The sequence below is a fragment of the Sinocyclocheilus rhinocerous genome, unplaced genomic scaffold (genome assembly GCF_001515625.1).
Source record: "Sinocyclocheilus rhinocerous isolate Xijiao unplaced genomic scaffold, SAMN03320098_v1.1 scaffold263, whole genome shotgun sequence".
In the NCBI taxonomy this organism is placed as follows: domain Eukaryota; kingdom Metazoa; phylum Chordata; class Actinopteri; order Cypriniformes; family Cyprinidae; genus Sinocyclocheilus; species Sinocyclocheilus rhinocerous.
This window is the reverse complement of record NW_015645086.1, coordinates 256,055-282,691: the sequence shown is the minus strand read 5'-3', so window position 1 is coordinate 282,691 and position 26,637 is coordinate 256,055. Positions and strand designations below refer to the sequence as shown.

General features: G+C 37.3%; 1 protein-coding gene across 3 annotated transcripts in view; it reads right to left on the bottom strand.

Annotated features, from left to right (window-relative positions):
* The window catches only part of LOC107705684 (regulator of G-protein signaling 17-like), a 33,475-nt gene extending 11,001 nt beyond the window's left edge, over positions 1-22,474 (bottom strand). Inside the window, exons 1-2 of one of the 3 annotated variants that reach the window (XM_016509081.1) lie at positions 22,173-22,474; positions 15,235-15,342 (exon numbers count right to left, since the gene is read on the bottom strand). In XM_016509081.1, coding sequence (XP_016364567.1) covers positions 15,235-15,249 — 15 coding nt within the window. In that variant the 5' untranslated portion in view covers positions 15,250-15,342; positions 22,173-22,474. Of the gene's footprint in view, positions 1-15,234; positions 15,343-20,951; positions 21,052-22,172 lie in introns of those variants that run through there. The other 2 variants (XM_016509082.1, XM_016509080.1) reach the window with 2 other exon arrangements.
* Positions 22,475-26,637: the final 4,163 nt, after the last annotated feature.

Below are 26,637 nucleotides of genomic sequence, written 5' to 3'. Positions count from 1 at the left end.
AACACTGCACATTTTGCATGTCTCCTTTCTCTGACACACCAATTTCAGGTCTTGGAGTCTCTACTAATGAGCTGATGACCTGAATCAGGTGTGGTTGATTAAGGAGACATGCAAAATGTGCAGTGTTGGGGTGCCTCCAGGACCAGGGTTGGGAACCACTGGCTCTAAGCAAGCCCACACGGTCATAATCCTCTGACAAACAGACAAATATTAGCTTCCACTAACAATCCATCCTTAAAGGGGGCAAAGACTCAACCTGTCACCTAAAGCAGCCAATCAGAATGAAGACTGGAAAATATCAGTGAGCATGTGACCTGATCAAACCAATCACATTTCAGATGTCTGGGCACGGAGCCGGTGAGTGGCGATAATGAATTGGAGCAGGTTAAAGAGACGCAGGGAACAGAAGAAGACCATCATGCGATATGGGAGTAGCTTGATTTTTGTCACCACAAGTGCAAACAGAAACTTACCGGAATGACCTGAGAGTAACTGAAATAAACAAATGTATAAACCAACCACTGTATAAGAATGCTTCAATTACTGTATGGGCAATTTTGGTTCGTGAACTTTTAGAAAAGAAACACACTTTTCACTCCCATTAGATTAATCTGTCCACTTACAAAGTGGTTATACACACTGCACATCAGAGAAGAATAGTCTTTTTTCAGGAAGTCATGAAAATTCCCACCATATCTCAACTGATGTATTGAGTTTAACAGCATTCAGTGGCATAAATGACATTTTACGGTATTGGAGTAAAATTTGGATGATGCCTCACAAGTACTGAATTACAAATAAAGTGAAGGAGGTTTCATATAATAATTTCCATCGAGTTTACCCAGTCAAGTCACTTGTGGTTCAACGTTTTAAATCTTTCAATTGGAAGATGTGTTTTTTGCAAAAATGTCCATAAGACCATTTGTCATTTATGTCCTAAGAAAATTTTTTGAAGAAAATTTAAATTTATTCACAAAAAAGCTAGGACTGTTGTTAATTTTGTAGAAGCTGATGTGATTTTTAGGCGTTTCTAAATATCAATATCTAAAATATATAAAAGTAAAAACTTGAAAACAATACAAATAATACAACTACCCGTATTTAATATGTGCAAAAGTTTTTTTTTTATGTATCCTTGTCAAGTTTGATCATATGTACTCCTACAGTATTTCTCACAAAAAAACTAAATTCAAGCTAAATACGTAAAATCACACATGCACACACGCACGCACGCACACACTTTTCATCACTACTTGACAAAAAGACAGTTTGACCGGAAATGGCACAAATGGGCATTCCGATAAATGTGACTTCTCTGTGTTTTTACAAACTGAGTGACGAGTCAATGATTTTCTGTGGTAATCGACAGCATGATCCAGTATTGAACCTGGAACATTCCTTTAAAGTGGAACAGAGAGTGGGGTGTTGTGTTTAAATTCTCCTCTCCTCCCCCAAATGACCTTCTCAATTCAGAGGTTATTTTTAATTCGCTAAAAGGCCTAAGCCATAATTATTTTCCAATTACATTTGGGCCAGTTGTCCTAAATAGAGAGGCCCTGTCCCACTGCATACCAAACATCTCTAATGCCATCACAGCAGACACACAAACATACATGTGTGTATGTGTGTGTTGAGGAAGGGAAAGAAAATCACACAGCATTAAAACAAAAGGCTTTTGTGTTGTTTAATGACAACTTCAGAGTACACGGTCATATTCAGATGCATGTCGAGTGTTTTAAAATCCAATCTTCCATACACACAGACGGACAACTGCTCCACAGTCTCAGAAACTTCCACAGCCTCTGGCAAATCCAACAACAAACCCCTGAGTGTCTATATGGAAATGAGCGCCTGTCTGCAAGTGAGGAAAAGTTGCTTGCTTTAATGAGGAAACGCAAGTTAAAACAGCAAGAGGAAGCATGCGTGAGGGTGACAGGGAAGTAGTGCTTTACACACAAAATGGCAGTACAATGTGGCGGACTATGTCCCTGTCCTTGTGAGTTTGCCTTTATTGAAATAAAAAACTGGGAGTACAGAGCCTTTTATGGGGTTTTGAGGCCGGTCGTTCTCTCGGGATGGCTGCAAGAACAATTTTGGGTTCCTTCAGGAACCTTTCAGAAAACACTTCATAAAGTATATTTTTTTCTTAGTGTGAAGAACATTTTAATAAACTGAAGAAACTTTTCCCACTATAAAGAATGTTTTGTAAAATAAAAAAGGTGCCATGAATGTTAAAGATTCTTCATGGAACCAGCGATGCCAATAAATAACCTTTATTTTTTTTTTAAGTGTGTAATGCTTCTTCCACACCAGTAGGTGTCAGTATAAAGCAGTCAAAAAGCAGTTACGAATAAGTGACTGAATATTATGAGGAACTGAATATTATTCTGAATAATTCAATTCTGGCAAACAACTGATAAATGGTAGTTATTAGAATCATAATGAAAAGGAAGTAGCAACATATCTTTTTTTTTTTTTGCCATATAGTGACGTACATCAAAGTGTAATGGATTATCAAAATTAAGAAAAAAAAATTAGGGCAGGGACTTAGTTCAATCCAATGGTTGTTGTTCGGATGGAGGCAGAAAGGGGCAGGGTTTAAGCATATGTCACCAGAACAAAATTTTATTGGAAGGAAAAAATTACGAGGTCAAATTTATTTGAATGAAACATTAAAATCGTTCACAATAAGATCAACAACATGGCCATGTATTTAGAAAATAGACAGGATAAATTTCCATTTCATGGCGAAAATTCTACATTATTTTGTCTAATTAAACAAAAATAAAACACTGAAAGCTATAATTTTTTTTTGAAAAGCTAAGTGAATTTAGGCATCACAACATGTACAGTACGAAAACATATCTGCTAAAATTAATAATGTTAAATGTAGTGTTTTTAAAGATTATCTTTAAGTGAGCATTACAGGATGGCAAATGTAATCTAATCCTAAAAACAGAGGAAATAAATCTAATACCACATTCTAATATTGACCAATATGGTACCAATATACAATGTATCCCTAAAAAAAAAAAAAAAAATGTAATGCAGCTTTAAGGTATTAGACAAAGGTGTCCATGTTGTTTCTATCAGTCCACCAAAGAAAGCAAGTTGCCAGGCAGCTACAATTAACTATATCTTCTGTTTTCTTTTCTCTCAGCCTTCAATGGGCTGTAAAAGAGGCAGGAGGAGACGTCCCCTCAACACCTACTCCACTGTTTTCCTTTCCTGACTTTCATTTGATTTTCCAAAAGTTTTCACAGCTTCTCTCCTCATCCCCCCTCGTGCGTGAAATTCTCTCCGCTGTAAAGATGGCTGCAGCTGCCTGAGGTATTTTTAGCTTTTGGCAGACCCCCATTTATCCTCCCCTCTCCAGCTCTCTTTTTCTTTGCTGGAGAGCTATTTTCTGTGCCGGGGTCATTGGTGGCCAGAAATTTTGACAACACACTCCACACTTCACAAATACTGTCGAAGCAAACAAGGGATAAATCCTCCCCCGTCCCTTCGTTCTCATGACGCGTGGTGTTTTATTTCTCTCTAGAAATTCTGTCTGTATTAAACACCTCTCCTGTTTGCTTTTTTAGAGTTGCACAATGACAGTCTCAAATGAGGTCTTGTAAATATTTGTGTTTTGTTTAGTCTGCGTCTTTTTCTTCTTCCTCTTTTTTTTCCTCACTGCAATCAAAGGCTCACAAGTTTCCTCGACAGACTACACAGGGAAACAACATGAATGTACAAAACTACATTAAGCACTGCAGAATGAATGGCATGTAAGCCATAACACGCTTTACGTATTTATGGGTCTGATTTATGATTCGGCCAAATATGAAGACACAAATGTGTGTGTTGGTCTGCTGTTGAGGCGTAGTGGCAGCTCAGTCCTTTCTAATCTTGTTAACCCTCCCTCCAATCCTGTTAGGAGGGATTTGGTCAAGTCTTGGCAACCCCAAATACCATCCCATTTGACCCACAGTGAGAAGGTGCAATACACAAAGCAAGAGAGAATGCGAGTATATGCGAGTCAAGAACTTATGCTGATATCTTCCAGGTTTCTCTTGAGACATGCAGGCATCACAACAAATGTTGCAAAATAAATCCTTATGGTTATTGGATGCCAGTTCTTTTCAGTGGCTTTTCACACACATGGGCACAAACGCTTCTAGTCATGTGCTCCAACCAAAATGGAGAAACATGTAAAGAAAAAAAGTCCCTGCAGACTTTTATGACTGAGGCCCTGTTTAAACCTGGTATTAAGACATGTTTTGGTCAATTGGATCACAAGTACACAAGGCAGATGCAAACCGTTTCAGTCTCTTTTTTCCACTTTTGATAACTTTTCTGATTTCTTTGGATCTATGGGCTGGTGTATGTATGGGCATTTTTTGATCTTTTGATCAAATATTGTGAAATAAGCTCACACAATTTACATTTGAACAAAAAAGAAGACAACGAAAAACTATACGGAGAGCAGTCGGTTCATTTCTGTTCCGAGTCACAACACTACACTGAGTGCTGTGGATTTGTGTTAGAATCAGGAATGGTAACAGAATATTTTACTTTTTACATTTTTCAGGCGCATGAAGCATACAAGAAAAAGTTTAAGAATTAGGTCTGTAGGCAAAGAGGAGGACGTCTTTTGTGCCTGTTCAATGCATTCCACTACATGAGCGTCTACACTACGAATCCAGTTGAATGCATTTTCGGTACCTCTGAAAGTGGTCGAAAGTGGACACGCTCAAACAAGGTAAATTCATGTTGTAAAATGTCATGTGGTGCAACTCGCCAATAACCTAATGATTATGATTTGTGAATGTCATATTCCTGACTTTCATAAAAAATATGTTTTACCTTGAAAAATATATTAAAAAACATCACAGTATGTTAATCATTATGATGTGTAAACTCATGTATTCAGGTTGTAAAATGTCATGTGGTGCGATTAAACAACAAATAATTGATAGGCTATTTGTGAAATAATAATTCATGATACTTGCAAAAAATACTTTTTATCTTTAAAAATATATTTAGAAAATGTTTAAAAAAATTATTAAGATGTATGCACTCACGTGTATTCAGGATGTAAAATGTAATGTGGTGCGTCTCAGAAATTTAGTGATATTTGTGAAATAATAATTCATAAAATTTGTAAAAAAAATACTTTTTAGCTTCAAAAATATATTTTAAAACGTTTTTGGAAATAATAATAAATATATGTGCACTCACATGTATTCAAGGTGCAAGGAAAATGTTATTACTTTTTACTCCATTGTTACACCACAAGACATTACATTTTGAAAATGGTGTAAGCTTTTCAAATCCTTAAGTAACCATTTTATTTGAAACATTTTTTTCCCCTTTATCATGGACACTCTTGTGTGTTAATATTTTAGACACAAACAGGTGGGCTCTTTTGAGTTGGGCCAGTAGGCAACTACCCAGAACACCCTGGTAACTACTACGCACGACATAGACCAACACCACTCACATTTTCTTCATAAAATGTAAAAATCTAGGTTGAATAATCACTGTTTGTCATAAATGTCTAGTTTAACAAAAACACTTGAATTAAGTAATACAACACATAAATACAACCTGGAGGAGATCTATTTCTGCAGATGAGAAATAGAGGAGAGGCTAAAAGAGTGAGCGAGAGACAGGATATGGTGTAAAAGTGATACAGGCCACTGGGAGCTCCAGTGTCATCAGGGCCCTTGTAAAGCACATGGCAGAGGCAGAAACTCTGAAAGTGAGAACCAGAATGGAGGCATGCTGGGACGTGTCTCTCTGGGTGGCGTTGCACTGGTGCTGGAGGACTGAATAAAGCTCTGCTGTTCATGCCCGGGGGCTTAAAGCAATTAAGAGCTCATTTGAGAATTAATCTGTGTGATTATTCCCTCATAATATCACACACAGATCAACGCTAGAGGACCGAGTCAGAGAGAGAGGCTTGTTTAAATAACGCCAGGCAATTCAAGCAGAATGTAGACAAATGAAAACAGGCTCTAAAACACACACATACAGTATGTACACATGATTACACAACGGTTAAAGAGAAAGCTGTGACCGCCCTCCCCTAACTTTCTTCAGACAACAACAACAACAACAAAGCACTAGGAAACCACTGACTCCTAAAATAAAACATTTAAGAACTAAATGACTTCATAGTTACAAGTTTACACATTGTTATATGAACAGCCAGTCATGAACCTAAAGTGTGCATCACATTTCTGCTATCGGTTCAATTTGAATCTGACATAACAGCAAAATGATTTGCAGGGAATCAGTTGTGAACTCTGTAACAGCTCTGAATGAAACGGAGTCTGATTCAGTGAGTTTGAGGCTGTTTTGTGAATCTTTTGGAATGATTCATTAAGAAGAACCAGTTCATAAGAGTCATTTGTTTGCATATTTGTTTGACATTCTGACTCGTGCTGTTTGTTGTTGCGTGCAATATTCCATAAAAAAAATAGCATTTTGATTTATATTCATTTTCGTTGCACGTTTTTATTTCTTGTCACATTTGCAGCCATTTTAGTCGCAGTCTGCCTAAAACAAATGACGTAACTGAGTCTCAAGGAGTTCTAATATATCTTGAGAAAGTATTCTGTCAGCATTCCTTTTCATCTCAATTGGTACTGTTGTGATTAATTTATGGTTTAAGGTTTAAACCTTTTTTAAATGCCTAAATGAATGGGAAATATTCAGTAGTTCCAAGGCTGCTTAAAAAAGTAGGTAATCACTACACTGCTTGGTGAGGTTTTGATTGAATGACGTTCAGCAGTTTGCACTAAAATGCAATGCTGGCATGATTCCTCAAACAGGCAGAGACATGTATATGTAGTTTACATACAAAACAAGTGAAAACACACACTTTCTGATATTTGAGACGGGAACCTCACTTTGCCATGAAAGTGGTACTCTTAGTGCTGGCACTTTTGGTGTGAGTCAGAACAGCTGCACCTTAGGGGGGAATTTGGTGTCCAGTACAAGGAAGGTCAAAGGTTAAAGGTATGAGGGCAAATGTCGGACAACTATTTCATTGATGCAAAAGCCCTAACACTGTTTCAGAGGAATTCCCTCTCAACCGATGTTCTCAGCCAATGGAGAGGTGTAATAGTGGAAATTCACAAAACTAAACTAAACTACACTAAAATAAAATAAAATAAACGCTGTGTGTGCAGCGTTTAACACACATTAAAGCGATGTCAGGCAAAATGAGCATTTAAAGCTCCAGATAAAGCTCCAGGGAGTCAAACTTGGAGCTCTGGCGAAGTCGATTTGGTCACAGATTCTCAAAAAGAGGCCTGCAAATCAGATTGGGTCTTACTTGTTACACAGAAAATATTAGAAAATTTCACAGAAGAGAAGAGCATTTGCTAACTCTGATCTTGTTCTAACAGGCTCTGAAACTCAAGCTCCCAGTTGAACAAAGAGAACAAGTTTTCATAACTTCACTCACTGTATGTACACACACACACACACACACTAATCTATGTCAGCTTAAAGATTTGTGAGCTAAGAGTACAAGTACATTCTCTCTTAAATCATCAGCTATCACTGAAAAGCCAAAACCTTGTGTGAAATAACAGCCGTATAGTATTATCACACACAAATAGTTTATTTGTTCAGTAGATATTTTTAATACCAGGAGCTGCAGTAAGTATTCGCCGGAGTTATGTTGTAGTTTGATGTCCTTGTAAGGAGATCCCACTTTAAATTTCGGCTCATTTTGTACAGTCACACGAGAAATGAAGACCTCAACTATAAAAACCATCAAGAGCACCATAATGCTTTGCATTGAACTTGCACACTGCCCATGGATTTAAACATTAAATATGTATTTAAATATTAATTAAAATTAAATCAATATTAATTTAATTTTTAAATTACTTAATTATTTCTTTAAATATTCAAGTTAAATATTTATTAGCACTTTTCCATACAATGTGCCCATCATGATTGACCTCATAAATATGCAAATAAAACATTAATCTAGGGTTTCCACATTTACAGTACAAAATAGTGTACAGGATAACCCAGCATTACGTTTACCCAGAGTTTACAGTGACAAGTTTCAAGTGTGAAGAGCCCAAAAGACAGAGAGATAAAGAGACATGATAGGAGAGGAAGTGTTGTAACTCTTCAGATGTTGTAAGTGGCACACAGCGGTTGAAATCTAATGAGTCAGCCACCACCTCTTCCTCTTTCTAGATGCTCACCTCTCACCAGATCAAACCGGATGTCCTGACAAACAATGAGTCCACAACACCACATCTAACGCTCATGCTAACATCCGTGCACAATCCCACATGCCCCCTTCATCAGATAACACGGTACAGTAGCCTCTAGCTGCAGGGGCTAAAAGGGTCATGCTAACTAGCTAAACCTTGACCACATGATTCCACTAAATAAAAGAACGTCTCAGTATACAGTGTATACTGTGCAGTATTCAGTACACTAGCATTCTGTTCCAAACATAGCCCACAAAGTTCATGCATGATCACTACAGCACACCAACAAGGTGACTGTGAATCAATCCTTGTAAGACTGGAACCTTTAGCTTTTTGGAAAGCAGCCCAGATCCACTAGACTACACCACCACCATCCCTTTTAAAAAAGACATAGCCGGTTGTTTTCTAAAAGGAGTATCAAAACCAACAGGCTTGAGATCACTAGCACAGAGCACCCCCAACCTGGCATCAAGCGTGAGAAACTCAGGGATCTCCTGAGGGCAAGAAACTTAACCCAGCAGAGGGGGAGGAATGAGTCAGCCACCACCTCTTCCTCTTTCTAGATGCTCACCTCTCACCAGATCAAACCGGATGTCCTGACAAACAATGAGTCCACAACACCACATCTAACGCTCATGCTAACATCCGTGCACAATCCCACATGCCCCCTTCATCAGATAACATGCACGCCAACATCTCGGCTCAACACAGCTCAATGAGTTAGCTATTTGCTCATCTAACACATCCAGTTTAATGTACAGTAGCCTCAATATGTAGATTAGGACATTTCAGCAAATACACTGACAAAATGGGTGTTTACTTTGGGATTTACTTTGAAACAATTTTTACTCAGAAATTGCTAGTGAGCTTTAAAAATCATTAAAAATAAATAGCAAATAACATTGAATTAAATGTTACATTTTGAAGTAGAAAGGCTACTTTTGTATTTTTGTAAAACATACTCCAATAATCTTTGTTTACAACTTTAAAAAATACATTGTAATTCACTTATACTGTATATAATATTATAATACCATTAAAACATTCGGCAATAAATGCTATTGTTTTTTAAGAAGTCTATTATGCTCACCAAGGCTGCATTTATTTGATCAAAAATACAGTAAAAACTTTAATATTATGAAATATTATTGCAATTTAAAATAACTATTTTCTATTTTAATATATTTTGAAATGTAATTTATTCCTGTGATGTCAAAACTGAATTTTCAGCATCAGTACTCCAGTCTTCAGTGTCACATGATCCTTCAGAAATCATTCAAATGCTGATTTGCTGCTCAAGAAACATTTCTTATTATCATCAATGCTGAAAACACTTGTGCTGCTTAATATTTTTTGTGGAAACCATGATACATTTTTTCATGATTCTTTGGTAAACAGAAACAAAATAACATTTATCTGAAATCATTTATAATTGATTATAAATGCCTTTACTCTCACTTCTGATCAAATTAATGCATCCTTGCTGAATAAATGTGTTCATTTCTTTTAAAGAAATCTTACTGAGTAATAGGTATATCAGAATAGCAGGTCAGAATAGCTTTATTTGACATTAGAAAAACAAAAAAGTTTGAGCAACTTTCCGCTATTTACTCAAGTTTACATGACGAGAAGCTGAAGTTTCTGTCATACCAGTGTTTGCTAATAACATTGACATGACACCTGAGTGACTTCTGAGCTACCATGTGCCACCTCAAAAGCTGGTATTAAAAATCAGAAGCATCCTGTGCCCGTGGTTGCAGTCCTTAACATGTACCAGCTTCCTCTGTGACTCAATACAACAGCCCCTTCTCCTTGCAGCTTATGGGGGATCAAAAGGTCATGACCGCTGATGAAAACGGGGCAAATGTGAACTGTAACTGTTACAGTTACAACAAGTCTAAGCTGGCGACTGAATAAAGAAATTGATTTTATTACGTTAGAAAGTGCTCTCTAAGACTACAGGAGCCTTTCCCGGATCCACCAATTCTGAATAAGACTAACAGTGTTTCAACTTCCTGCTGGGAAACTCCAAAGGGAATTGAGAAACAGTGCTGTCAGCCTCTTTTCCCTTCAATAGTGGATGAACTCCTCACATGGCATCCCATGATCACTGATACACTATGTGATTCTTGCGATCATTAACCTAGCTGCAGGGGCTAAAAGGGTCATGCTAACTAGCTAAACCTTGACCACATGATTCCACTAAATAAAAGAACGTCTCAGTATACAGTGTATACTGTGCAGTATTCAGTACACTAGCATTCTGTTCCAAACATAGCCCACAAAGTTCATGCATGATCACTACAGCACACCAACAAGGTGACTGTGAATCAATCCTTGTAAGACTGGAACCTTTAGCTTTTTGGAAAGCAGCCCAGATCCACTAGACTACACCACCACCATCCCTTTTAAAAAAGACATAGCTGTTTGTTTTCTAAAAGGAGTATCAAAACCAACAGGCTTGAGATCACTAGCACAGAGCACCCCCAACCTGGCATCAAGCGTGAGAAACTCAGGGATCTCCTGAGGGCAAGAAACTTAACCCAGCAGAGGGGGAGGGAGGGAGAGAGAGATGTTCGGCTTTATATATAAATATATCTATCTTTAGTCAATCTTTAGTCTATGGAGCTGGGAGGAGCTCTGCAGAAAGACGTGCGACTAAATAAACTGCTGGAGATATGAGTAAGTTTCTCTGTGCTATTAAAGACAAGAGGAAAACTCCCTCACACACACACACACACAAACAGAATGAGCGTCTGTCTGCTTTTAGATCTAAATCTTGCTTTCCTCTAACTTTATCCAGATGCCATGGCAGACTGGCCATGAATCATGTGACTTATCACTCCCTCTGCTGACTTCTCCTTTCTGTCTCAGCTTTCCAAGCAGTCTTTGTCTCTTGATGAAGATCTCTGGATCTCGTTCTCTTCTGCTGTTCGGTGAGCATTGATAGACCGGGACTAGCCAAGGAAGTGTGTGAGTGTATGTGTGATTTGAGAAGTTACACATTTCTGAAAATGTCAGAAATATAGCAAAACATCTTCAAAATGTGATGAAAACTGTCAAGTGCTTAAATTAAAATACAAACATGTCAAAATATGTCTTTAGGGATGTAGTAATTATAATTAGCTTAATTTAGGCTCACTTAAAATAAGTTTATGGGAGGTTCTAATAAATTTGTGTGTTTGTGTGTGTGGAACAGGAAAGGAAAGGAGGCAAGAGGAAAATAAAAAAAGATGAAAAAGGAGAGGATAGCAAAGCAGAGGAGACCAGATGGGATGTGAGAAGACGAGAAAAGATTAGGCAAGAGGTGAGGTGAAGAGAACAACGTTGAGGAACCGAGAGGAAAGGAGACTTGAGCAAAAGAGGAGTTTGCATGCTGCAAACAACTCCAGCGACAATCAGAATTCTTCTCTCAAGTATTATACACAAAAAGCATTGTCAGTTAAGAATAGAAAACACAAATAGTGCTAAACATCAGGAGGTTTGCTGATATATGGGTTTATCCAGGACCAGACGTAGTCTGCAGACATGTTTCACATTTCTGCCATGATTTTGGAAGGAAAATCTCTGGAATTAAGTTAAACTCAGTAAAGTGCAGCAGACTGAGCTGGAAGTGCTGCACTCTGGTATCTTTATCAAATTATCCAACTCCAGTCTTCAGTGTCACATGATCCTTCAGAAATCATTCAAATGCTGATTTGCTGCTCAAGAAACATTTCTTATTATCATCAATGCTGAAAACACTTGTGCTGCTTAATATTTTTTGTGGAAACCATGATACATTTTTTCATGATTCTTTGGTAAACAGAAACAAAATAACATTTATCTGAAATCATTTATAATTGATTATAAATGCCTTTACTCTCACTTCTGATCAAATTAATGCATCCTTGCTGAATAAATGTGTTCATTTCTTTTAAAGAAATCTTACTGAGTAATAGGTATATCAGAATAGCAGGTCAGAATAGCTTTATTTGACATTAGAAAAACAAAAAAGTTTGAGCAACTTTCCGCTATTTACTCAAGTTTACATGACGAGAAGCTGAAGTTTCTGTCATACCAGTGTTTGCTAATAACATTGACATGACACCTGAGTGACTTCTGAGCTACCATGTGCCACCTCAAAAGCTGGTATTAAAAATCAGAAGCATCCTGTGCCCGTGGTTGCAGTCCTTAACATGTACCAGCTTCCTCTGTGACTCAATACAACAGCCCCTTCTCCTTGCAGCTTATGGGGGATCAAAAGGTCATGACCGCTGATGAAAACGGGGCAAATGTGAACTGTAACTGTTACAGTTACAACAAGTCTAAGCTGGCGACTGAATAAAGAAATTGATTTTATTACGTTAGAAAGTGCTCTCTAAGACTACAGGAGCCTTTCCCGGATCCACCAATTCTGAATAAGACTAACAGTGTTTCAACTTCCTGCTGGGAAACTCCAAAGGGAATTGAGAAACAGTGCTGTCAGCCTCTTTTCCCTTCAATAGTGGATGAACTCCTCACATGGCATCCCATGATCACTGATACACTATGTGATTCTTGCGATCATTAACTGTACTAGTCCTGAAGCTTTAGGGTGTCTTATGTCTGGGCGCATATATGAGGCAAACATGTAAAGAGAACTAAAATTCTATTTAACCGGTGACATTAGAAGTAAACTGCTCCACATTTGTTAGTTAAAAGCAAAAACAAGGACTTAAGATGTACAAAGCACAGTGAAAGAATCAGAAAAGCATTAGTGGTCTACGAAAGTAAGAGTTCAAAATAAAAGGAGCTGCCTCACAGAAACAATGAGAAGAGGAAGTGGTTTTATTGAAGAGCAACCGCAGCAGAGCAGCGGCCCACCAAGAACTGGCTATGTTTTGGTCTTAAATCACTGAAAACACACATTACAGCCATTTCAAGCAACACAGAGCTGTATTTGTAGCTTCTCTTTTTTTCTATCACATGACTAAACTATCACATTTGTTTGGAGGTTACAGCATGAGGCTGAGCAGAAATGCTCACACTGCAAACTCACCCAACTATCGACTGGGCAAACTGGGTGACGTCAGTTCACTTTTCAGTATGAAACCAAATTTTAAAAGTTTAACAGAGTATCTTTAACGGTTAGCTGCTAGCACACGCATTACTACTAATAAAGATGTCATTGAATAGAATACAACAGAAGCTTTAACATGCGTTCATGCCATGTCGCAATTACCGTAATTATTAGATGACAACCTAGACGTTCTACCCTGAGCTGGAGTAATCAATAGACAAAACCTTCATTGATAAACTTTTAAAGTTTATTTAGCTGTTTTAGTAGCTACATTAACTTGTATAGTATGTCTTTTGTTTATTTTGAGATTAACCTTGCATTATTAAAGTGCCCCTATTATGCCATTTCGACCTTTCATGCAATGTGTAATATAGCTGTCTGTGAATGTAAAATATCTGCAAAATTATGAAGCCGACGGTGCATGGTAAATTGTCTCTCAAATAAAATAATCTACTATTAATCACCTAACCAAGTCATCAGGAATTCGATTCCCACTTCCTTACACTACTGACAATGGACCTTTTTTACCTATACAATTTCAGCAAAATTGATGTGGTGTGGTCACAGGTCCATTGCCCACTAACTTATAGGTCATTTTCAAACTAAGTAGCTTTATGTTGTTCAGCATGGTGAATTCTCATGTTTCAAGTTTAACTAACTCAAATCTGATGTGAAATCCATCTGGGAAATTGTTTTGCCTCATGCATCCAGCATCCCTCATAAGAAATTCCAGATCACACAGATTCCTATTGAAACAACTGCATTTCTCCTGTGGAATTTCGCTTTACGAAGGTTAATACGACCTCACCTTAAAACAGGAAATAATTAATTTCACAGTCTATAGCTTTGTTTATTTAACATTATATGCAACATAATTTAAAAGTCATTTAATGGCTGTATTTACATAGTAATTAAGTCAACATTTGTCATAAATCAAATATGTTGGAGGTATGGTTTTTAAATTGTCGTTAAATTGTGTACGTTTCATGATTTCAATTAATTATACATGCTTTTGATTAATAAAATTGAATTTAGAATACAGCGAGAATAAAGTTACGCCTTCTTTCTTTGTGTGAACATTTGGGCGGTGTTATGCAAATCTCCCCACATCGTGACGTAGACATGAGGCGTTTTAGGAGGGAGTGAACCAGTCTTAACTTTTATAAAGAATATCTCTTTGGGTTTGAGACTTTAGTCTTTGCAACTTTAGGGATCTTATCTATTCACGAACAGCTTGTAACACAAATTGAAATCGCATCATATGACCCCTTTAAAAGGATAGTTAACCCAAAAATGAAAATTCTGTCATCATTTATTCTCCTTCACGTTGTTTTCTTCTGCAGAACACAAAATAAGACATTTTGAAGAATTTTGGTAACCAAATTTTGGTGACCTTTGACTTCCATTGTATTTTCTCAAAATATATTTTAAGTTCCAGGGTTCATACAGGTTTGAAACGACACGAGAGCAAGGGGACATTGTGAATTATGGGCATTCCAATTCCACTCTAAAAGCAAAGGTTCTTTATTGGTCTCTGTGTTTCTATGGTATGAACCTTTAACATCCACGGAACCTTTCCATTTCACAAAAGGTTCTTTATATTGGAAAAAGGTTCTTTAGATTATTGAAATGTTCTTCAAACTAAGAAAAAGGGTTCTTTTAAGAACTGTTCACTGAGAGGTTCTTTGGGCAACCAAAACGGTTCTTCTATGACATCACTGCGACCCCATTTTGAGCCTTTATTTTTAAAGAGTGCAATTCTGTGTGGACCTGGATTCATTGAACAGTTTTCATCAGTATCTTATCAAGACATCACAGTAACCAAAATGAACAAAGCACATCAAAACACTCAATCATTCAAACATTCAAACTCAAACATTCAATCCACTCACATGCAAATAAACCACCAAAAAAAAAAAACACCGCAAACACAAACAGCAATGATAGAAAAAGGCCAGTTACCAGAATGTCCATCATGGCTTGGCGGAGGGCAGCCTAGTCTTAAAATCCTCAATGATGTTAAATGCCTGGACACATGCATGTCATCCCCCCGCAGGCCGCGGACCTCTCCTTCACACACAAACACATATAGCACAGGCCGGAATGCACAGGAACACACAAACAGGGCAACAGTAAGACACACACAGACACACAGATAGGGAGAGAGAACGGTGAGGGAGAAAAAGAAAAACAGACTTTATATTAGTCATATCAAGCAAATGTTCACAATTAAATCTATGACTTTGTGTTTTATGAATTAGGCTAATTTAGTCAGGCTGGCATGTTAAGTTTAATCATCTACTAAAATGAGCATATGGTAGCAGAATGTGAAACGTTAGGTTTTTTTAATTATTAAGGGAGAGATTAAAATAAAAACATTTTCAACTAAATAAATTCAAGGCATGTAAACACTCTGGATGGGTGGCCAGTCCATCATGGGAATTTTATCATATAAATGAATAAATAATGGAAAAATCACCTTACAAAACACTCAAACTTACAAAAATATTTCACACTGTGTCCTAACTAAATATGATGCAATAATGCAACACGGTTAGACTTGCCTCCCATAGTTCCAAATCCCTCCTCCACATTTACTATTGTGAAATATTATTACAATTTGAAATAATTGTTTTCTATTTGAGTATGTGTTACAATTGTATTCCTGTAATGCAAAGCTGAATTTTCAGCATCAGTACTCCAGTCTTCAGTGTCACATGATCCTTCAGAAATCATTCTAATATGCTGATTTGCTGCTCAAGAAACATTTCTTATTAATATCAATGTTTAAAACAGCTGTGCTGCTTTATTTCTGCTGCTATTTCTGTGGAAACTGTATTTTTTTCAGGATTCTTTGAAGAATAGAAAGTTCACAAGAACTTTTTTTAACATTATAAATGTTTTTACATTTATTCAATTTTGATCAATTTTAATGTGAATTTAATGTGTCCTTGCTTAATAAAAGTAATTTCTTAAAGAAAAGAAAATCATGACCCCAAACTTTTAAACAATACTGTAAATAACTGTATATTAAACATGATTCATTGTGGAGATATTCATGAAACATATTCATTGTGGACAGAGAAAGTACTTGCTGCTGGAATCTCATCTCATTATCTCACAGCTTTCCATAGCTTAATTTGACATACACAAAATAAGGTCTTTGGAGTGTTCCCATATTTCCTGACCAGTGAACTTCCATGAAATACAGTTGCTGTCCCAGCAGGCACCTTGGTATCAATTGATATCAATTTGACATCAAAAGTTACTCAAGACTTGATCAAGATGCTTTATAACATAATTTTAAGGTCAGTTTGGACAGCAATTTGCTGTGGTAATTGGGTGAAAATATGAAGTTAATACTCACACTGAAATTGGTTTAACGTATGCTGCAGGCCAATGTGTTTGACATTTAGTTTACATCGAATCAATGTCATGGTTTAGACGTCAAAATGATGTCACATAGACATCCCATTGACATCAATGATTTGTGTGTTTGATTGATATTCATTGCATAATATGAATTCTTTGTCAGCCTGATCTAGTTTAAATAGCATTTTTTCTTAACTGGGGCCTTGGACAGCATCGGTTTGCCACATCTCCTTTTGAAACGTGTCCCAGTGGGCAAATGATGTTCAGAAGAACTGAAATTGACATCAAACATTGACGTCAAAAAACAGGTAAAAAAAAAAAATCTAAATCAAACTGATGTCAGAAACTTGATGTCCATTTCACATCCACACACTCATGTCCTTTCTAATGCCCATTCAATGACAAAGCCTTCTCTGCTGTTTAACACCACACCTGTAGATGGCGCTATGCTAGTAGTGACGGTCTGCTTCAAAAGCATTGAAAATCATAAAACAAACCGTGACCTTGTGTCCAGCTCACGTTCTGTCACTCTCAGGTGGGTGCATGTCATGTAATGTTAAACAAGTTATCTTGGGTAACTTTTAACGCTTAGGCTACAGTAATCGTGTTTCAATAAAATATGACTTTGTGCTATGACTATTCCTGGTAGTTTTTGTGTATGCATGGCTCTACCACATGGTAGGAAAACATTACATTTACCACTGTAGCACGCATGCAACACAGTTTGGAATGTGCGTGACACACAACCGCTTGTTTGAGTGTAAGGTTAATCCATGGCACACCACTATTTCACTTGGTAGTTGTACTCCATTTTGCAGTTAAAACGTGTTTCCCGGCTACACTGTCCATATATCTAGAGCCCTATATGATTTCTGCGATTCGGACAACACGGAAGGAACCACGGAATCCAGGCATAAAACCACAATTCACTGTATAATGCGGAATGTCACAGAATTTGGCCAATTTTGAATTAAACGATCAGAAAGTAGCGCTGCACAGCTAATCAAATTCAAATCATGATATGGACTAATGTCAGTAATTATTCATCTGTTATTCTGCGGTCTTTGTTCACAGTCAGAATAGGTGCATTTCTTTTTAAATTTACATTTGTATTACTTATTTGAAGTTTGTTGAATAGAAACTTTCTTTCATTGCATTGCTTTTGTGTCATTATTTTGGTGGTCGAAAGAACAGCAGTGTGTGGATGTCAAATGGACGTGAGGTTTTTGATGTCAGTTTGATTTGCATTTTCGACACCAATGTTTGATGTAATATGATGTCTTTTCAACACATAGGTGCCCGCTGGGTCAAATCCAATGAAACTAGATGGTATTTTGTCCCACATTCATCTTTCACTTGCTATAATCAAACTTTTGAGGCACAAGTTGCTTGACATGACCTCATCCTTGAAAACCATGAACAAAACTATGCATGATGTAGGAGATGTCTTTATCTGTTAAACTATTTGAATGTTTGCTTCACAGATGCTCTTTTGGCTTCTCTGCAAAATGACGTCACTTTCCCAACATCAAGTTTTACCCCAGCATATAATGTGAATACAATGTCTCTCTGGATTATTTTGACAAGCAAGATGTGCATGTCGAGGCTTGGTTTTGCCAGGCAATGATACCGGCATTGTGTTTCATCATGATACAAGCTGCATCATGAAAAACAATCTTGGTTGTTCCCGGACAGCATTTGTTCCTTTAACAATGTTCTGACAATTTAACAACCCAGTCCTTCCCTCTTTATCTTTATTGATCAATAACCAGTTTTACACATAAGGCTTGTCAAAAATACCGAACACTTTTACTATACCTAATTCATCATTTAACTGACATTTATATAAAATAAAAAAAATGCATCTAACGGTCTCTCTATAGAAGCCAAAAAAATACTGGTGATTCGTGTGCAATTTGAAACTACAACGCATTGGCACACCCGTCATTCACAAAGTTCAACACATCAGAAGAGTCATTCATTGACGAATCGACTACACTGGCCAGAGCGCTCTGTATGTTTGTTTTTGCATTCAGCCAGCAAAGACGTGTTCACTATCTTTTTATCTTATTATTCTAAGCAACACATTTTATCATATTTGAATTCAAAATCAACACAAAGAAACGCAAAAAGAAAACATGTTCAGGTCATGACTGAACTACACAGATTTTCATCCAATCAAATGTTCTCTAGAATGAGAATGTCCCGCCCCCTAATACTACCTGCAAAATAAATAAATACATAACAGTTTCACGTGTCTGATCAAGCAATAAGCTATAGCAATAGCAACTCACAAAAGCTACAGTAACATAACGTCAGCTGTTTAACTTTAGCTTCTTGTATGTAATGTAAAAATGGCACATTTGCAACTCGCAATTGCGACTCAGTTTTGTTTTAAAAGGAGCTGTGTTTGCTAAACGGTGTTCTGATTGAATTAGGGCTTCAGAGAGGACGACTGGCCCCTTATGAACCCTACACAACCCTGAAGGCCTTGAATAAGGGAATCATTTATTCAGGATTCTGCTCCAGTGACTGGTCACATTGCTTTTCTATTTTCTCTGGTTTTGTTTATTCAGGAACTGCTGTTGCCTATACAGCAGCAGAATTAGTTTTTTTTTTCTTTTTCTTGCAATAGGATGTGGTTTAAGATATCTATCTCTGCAAACCTTACTGGAACTCATAGTTTTTTGCAAAAATATGCAAATATGCAAAAACAATGCAAATTTTTTGATAATTAAAATCTGTCTTTAGAGGTCAGTAACTGTAAAATTATACTAAACTAACAGATGTCTAACTATATTTGGACATGTATTTTCAATCCAGAGATAAACTAAATACCAAAGTACTCAATATGTACTTGTGAGTAAACAGAAACATAGCATGATTTCCTGTCTACATTACACATCCTTGCAAATAAAAATGAGTCAGAAGCATTACCCCCACTGAAAAGAAAAGTGCAACAATCCCATGAAATCAAACTTTAGTTTAGTGGCTTTCACTCGATGTCTATAAACTCTGAAGCCATCGATATGTGCACTTTTAAAAGTTGATAAAATGAAATAAAGTTAAGAAAATGTGTCTTTCTATTTAGTTGTTCTTTACAACTACATGACAAGAGTAGTCCGATTCAAATGACTCTTATGAGCAGAATCTTTTGAAATCGCAATGAAATGGAAGTAGCAACAGATCTTTTCTTTGGTAGGGACTTGGCTCTGTGCATCAGTTGTTGATTGGAATTTGAGATGTGGGTGTTGCACTCTAAAGTGGAGGCAGATGAATGTGAGTTTGCAGGGACTGGGTTTAATGGATGAAATGATTGGACAAATAGGCTAATATGACTACAGAAAGAAATCTTTCTTATTTTTTATTTTTTTTATTTTTATTTTTTAAATCAGTAGATTATGAAGTTTTGATTAAACACGGAGGTCAAACTTTTTTTTTAAGAATACACACACACACACACATTTAGTAAATGTAAATTCACTAGAAAAAAAATGGCAAGTACCACACAGAATTAAACTTGATTTTTTTAAATAGAGAAAAACTGAAATAGTATTTTCTTGTAAAACTTACTCCTTTTTACAACTTTGAAAAATAGTTTTTTACACTGTAAATAAAATATTGCTATAGTTTACATGACTCACCCTGCCCTACACAGATTTTCGGCCAATCAAATGCTCTCTAGAATGAGCATGTCCCATCCCCTAATACTTCTTGCAATACTTAACAAGTAGCAAATAATGTTTCATGGCTGTAACATAACTCTGTATAAAAGTATGCTGATTATATATATATATATATATAAAGCAAGCCTGTCCAATTATCTTGCTTAAACTTGCATCAGCACAGGAAACTATTTTTTTGTTTGTTCTTAAAGCACTAATAATAATAATAATAATAATAATAATAATAATAATCTCTTTAGTGTTTTTTTTTCAAGGCTTTAATTCCCTGACATGACATGTTTTCCTCAGAGAAGCAAAGGTACTGGCCATGGGCACTCTATCTCTGCTCACATTTTCAGGAGACAACAGTCTGTTTTAATTCATGCCAAATGAACCGCTACAAGATAGACAATGCAAACACAATGCTCTCTGTGAATTAAAGAGTGTGACTTTGTGGAACAAATGAAGTAAGTTCACTGAATCTCATTCCTGGTGCAGCAGAGATGCTGAAGATATCAAAGCAGTGGAGTTTGACAGGCATGCCCACGTGGAAGCTTGCTTAGTGTTTAAAAACATGTCATTCTTTCAGCTAAATATAGACCTCATTGTTGTCACCACAAACTAAGAAGGCTACATACTTACACTAAGATTTCGTCAAGTATCAGACATGCGGTCAACAAAAAACAATCCAGGCTTGTCTTCCTCAGAGAAACCAAAAGTTCACGTGTAGTCACTGATTGGACATAAATATCTCTTAACCTCGGGAATTCTCTCTCTCTCTGACGTCAGAGCTGCCCGAGCGCTGTGTCTCCCCTCCGTTTCCGCAGCGACACGCGCGAACGCGTTCAAAGCTCTACGCCGCCACGCGACACAGCGGGCCCCGCCCCCTCACCCCCCTCCCTCCCGAACGCGGCGACGAGTACGCGCACACAGAATTCATTCACCGAAGGTCCCCCGCGTGCATCGCGAACGCGCTTTACTACACAGCCAGCTAAAGGGGGAAAAAAACATCTTTCGAAATGAAAACGACACGCGAATACACACAAATAAGGCGTTCGGGTTTTATTCTAATTGCTTACCTAAAATACGCGGTTATTTACTAGAAACGCATAAATCAAAGGCAGTGACAGATGATAACCAGAGCTTTATCCCCCCCCACTTCCTAGATGTTTGATTTGAAAATATCCCCCTCATACAACGCTATAATCCGTGCATCAGCTTTCACTCTCCGTTGCACCGAAATACCCCAAATCATCAAAAAACAGCCCATACTGCTTAACGGATAGCGATTTAAAACCGAAATAGGCTATGTCATATGAAATAAATAAATATTTAAAAAAATATATATTATTATTATTATTTGATGAAAAAAAAAACCCTAATGCCCGTGACACACACACACACACACCGGGCGCACTCGGTCTTCCTGTAATAACTGTACACTGAAAACACATCGCTCCCGGAGCACGACTGCTGCATGGGGCTCACAAAATACATCTTACAGCAGATGCCAACTCAGTCTAGCTTTCCAACCACATATCTATCCCATCCTGATGAAGCGAAACGACCAGTAACAGAGACGTGAAAATAAGCGGTATTGCCTCATCGACTGCGAATAAGCGATTAAGTCTATCTCGAAGACATTCAAGCTCTCTATTTCTAGGAAAGCATCGTTCTCACCAAGCCATAGAAGTGAGTTCCTGCCCATTAGACTGTACAAAAGACAAATGCAGAAACAGAAGATTGGGATTTACGGAGGACGACCCCATTCTTCGGGGGGGGAAAAAACGGGAAAGAACCCACCATCCACTGGCAAACTCAACGCTTATGCTGTTGGAAAACGCTAACGATGACAATACTTACAATCTTGGCATTAAAATGATCTGGAGGGCGGTAGTCGTTTCGTTTTCTGATGCACATCCGTTTGTTTTTCGGCTGTTCTGTAGGTAAAATACAGTATATTTTTTCCTCCAATGTTCCAGCTTGAGAATCGACACCCTTACGGAGGCAGGCTGAGGATGAATTGCGCATGCGCTGATTTAGACAGTTCTACTCAGTCGATTGACGAAGGACTTCCTCAGTAATTGTCATTTCCAGTGGAACTTTTCAAGTTGATCTTCCTATAATCAGGCAGCTGAAATAGTACACAATGTGTTGATTAAAACAATACAACAAAACTGTTTGTATAAAGGCCTTACATTACTTGACTTTTATGCAGCCTATCTTGATAATAATTTCCCTTTTATGTCTTCTCTCTAATATATGTGAATAACCCTAGCATTCTACCCAACTTAAATGTGTTTATGATATTTTTATAGGAACATAACCGTTTATTGAGGATTTAAATGACACAGAATGTGTATTAATCTAACCATCATTATTTCATAGATCATTATCATGTCTTTATACAAATCTTGTAAATATCCAGCAGGGGACGCCAAACACTAAGGTAAAAAACACATCACAAAAATCCCCCAACAGCATTTCTGCAAGATTCTTGAAGACAGAAATGTTCACTATTTAAAAAATGCAACTCAGCTGTGTTAATACACACGTTTTATTACTTTACATAATCTACATTAGTTTTATCGCAAGATTCCGCATCTTTTTACAGATAGAGTGCAGCATTGCTACACCAGACTCTTGTGAACCATGAAGTACTGCATCTCTCTTGATAAAGCTCCACAGTTACTTCAGCAGTTACAGGGTGAGACATACTATAGAAGATGGTTGAGGGTTACGAGGGGACATCTGTGTAATGGCCTCTTGGTGTCAGTAAAGCTCTCTGCCTCTTTGTAGGGCTGAAACCCCTAAGAAGCCCGCAGTTTGATTTATCATATGACTAAATGCTTATCCCTCCAAAAAGCACCTACTTTGCTGGGCATTTAGTTAGTAGGAGCAATAAGAATGTCTTTAAAAAGCAATTGGTAGTTAAATTCCTTTTAGGTATAATTAATGATAGTCTATGTTGTTAAGGCTACAGGCAATTTTCTCTTCCCACCTAGCTGCTCAGCTAATTGTGTTATCTGCTTCCTGTCATCTTCGGTTTCATCCCCATCTTTAATATAAGAGACATGAAATGACCAATCTTTCATACTCTCTCCATGTTGACATAATGACTTTAAACCATAAATAGGTTGAATTCTGATTTTGTTTACCTGCCTCTGATGAGGAGAACCAAAATGTTCACTCAGAGTGAAAAGGTGTATTCACACCAAGGACAATAACTATAATGATAAAAAAAAAATATATATATATTTTAATAGTTCTGAATTTAAAAGAACTCCACAACTACAATGATAATGGCTCAAAGGAACAATATTAATGAAATCACTTTCAGAACATGTTTTTCATTGACAGTCAATCAGAATCCATCCTACTTTAAAGAGCTAGAGCAAAACAAAACAAAAAAAGAACCAACAGATAATAAATGAGAACTTTAGGGGAACATTCTGTGTTTTCTGGGAGAGTCAACAACACAACTATAGCGATAACGACACAGAGAAATATAATTGGAATCACTTTCAGAATGATTTTGTTTTATTGACAGCCAATCAGAATCCGTCCTGCTTTAAAGGAGACATATTATGCCCCTTTTTGCAATATGTAATATAAGTCTCAGGTTTCCCCAGAAAGTGTCTGTGAAGTTTCAGCTCAAAATACCCCACATATCATTTATTATATAATTTTGAAAATGCCTATTTTGAGTGGAAGCAAAAACACGCTGTTTTTCGGGCCTGTCTCTTTAAATGCAAATGAGCTGCTGCTGCTCCCCGCCCCCTTTTCCAGAATAGAGCTGTGCCATTACAGCTTGTACCTGCTAAAAACATCTGTTTTGGTTCTGATTATCGTGTTTATTGCGCTGAAATCATGCGTTTTTTTAACCATATTAGTTTAAACCTCTGATATACAGTTTTCTGAGCGCACATATCCAAAGCACACGGACAGAAAGCGGCTGTCACAGCATGTGAGTACTAAACTAAGTTCTCATTCACACACAAGTTTACGTTAAAACACACGAGTTACAACAAACAGTCGGTTATGTCTGTGAAGGTAAACAGCTGGGAAATAAATCGCTTGTTTATTTTAGATCTGTGTGGCAGCAGCAATATACAGTAAATAAATCAATAAATCCACTGCTCTGTTGTCTCCTCTGAGGCTGGGACTCTAAATAGTGTTCTATGCTCGTCTGTGCAGCCAAAGACAGAACAGTTAGCATGTTTTGCTCAAACTTTTGCCATGGCATTAGAGCTGGTACACCGTTGTCGCTTGCGAAATCAAAATGACAGCGCCATGTGTGGAAACTTACAGATTAAAGGCGGTAATATTATAATGAGATCCCTTTGCAACGTCACTAGGGGAGCGAAATCAGACACACTCGTTTTTTTCAGACGCTTGCAGAAAAAGGCTTACCAAAACAAAGTTACTGGGTTAATCTTTTTCATGTTTCCTTGGTTGGTAGATGCACCGGGGACCTGATTAAAGCACTTAACACCTGGAAAAGTCAGATTTTCATGATATGTCACCTTTAAAGTGTTAGATCATTTGAAGTGGCAGACAATAAGAAATGCAATGCGCACTTTCAATAAACAGAATGTTATTATGCGCTGGTGTGAACACTATAGTTATCTTAAGTTATCGTTCTTGAACAGCCCACATTTGGTTTGGTTTGGTAATTAGGGCACTTTAATCCGTGTATCATTCGGTCACTCGTTTTTTTATTTAATATTGAAAGTAGAAAAATTAGAAAACAGCTCCTTTTTCGTTTTTTTCCCCCAAGAAATTAAAAACAAGAATTCAGCTTAATTTTTCATTTTTTGTTCAGGGGTAGAAAAATGAATAAACAGCTTGAATATTCGATTTCTATAATTACAAACGCAAATGCAAGTCTAAAAAACAAAATAACAATTCAGAAAGCACAACAATCCGTGTATCATTCGATCATTCGTTTTTTGATTTAATATTGAAAGTAGAAAAATGTGAAAACGGCTCCTTTTTCGTTTTTTTGTTTTTTTTCCAAAAAACGAAAAAGATAATTCAGCTTTAATTTTCGTTTTTCGTTCATGGGTGGAAAAATGAATAAACAGCTTGAATATTCGATTTCTATACGTGGGCGGGAATTAAACGCCCCATACTGCTGATTGGTCAGCCGAAGATCAACCATGCCGTCATCAGTTCTTCCGCAGTTCCGTGAGGCAGAATAATAGTCCTCCACTGCTGCAGGTGTATGGATTCTTGATGCGTTTATTGCAACTACATTTCATCTTTTTCTCATCAAACAACTAGATTAATGAATAGCTCGACACAATCCGTTCTGGGGCAGAGTCTAGATAGCGCGTTCTTCTGTGTAGATATAAATTCTATGATTTGCAGCAGCTGGGCATGTATGATATGACGGCTATCATAGCCTACCCTGGTCGCCAAGTTTGTTTGTTTAATTAATTAATTACTTTTAAATAAAATATTTTAAACACTAATACAAAAGGGAAAGAATAATGCATTGACTTATATAATAGGCCTATAACGTTCAAGAACGGTGTAATTCTGACTATCTTACAATCGGAGAACAACAGAGATAAAATACATACTCTTTTGAGTTTTATAATGTAGTCTTTTGTTTTATTAAAACTGATTATAATTGAGACCTCAAAATTATATGCGCTTGTGCCGGCCGCGAACTGCATGCGCACTCGCACACAGGACTGCAACGCAATATTTTCATAAATGTAATAACTTGTCATTTCAGGTTGATTCTCACCAAACCCCACAGAATACATTAAGAACGCTTGGAATATACGCCACGAGATGCATAGGATTATTTTACGACAGATTTGAATCCACTTATAAAAAAAAAAGTCACGAACTCTGTCATTCTCTGCCAAGTGAGAGCAGGACATTTTGTGTGTGTGTGTCCCAGATAGCAAAATTCCTGAGGCCCAGATCAGGCCCACACCTGACACTTTCATCTGGCCCACATACCGCGTGGAATGATGGCATTTGGGCGGTCCGCTCCTGGTTGCCAGATTTGGGCCACAAGCAAGCCAAAAGAAGGCCCAATGTCAGCCATGAATAAACCAAATAAAGCAGAACTGGCCCAAATCTGGGCCACATTGATTTTAATTCTGGCCCAGATCCGGCCCAGATCCAATACCTTACTCCGGCCCACATATACTGTGAAGAATGATGGCATTTGGGCCGTCCGCTCCTGTTTGCCAGATTTGGGCCACGAGCAAGCCAAAAGAAGGCCCAATGTCAGCCATGAATAAACCAATTAAAGCAGAACTGGCCCAAATCTGGGCCACATTGATTTGAATTCTGGCCCAGATCC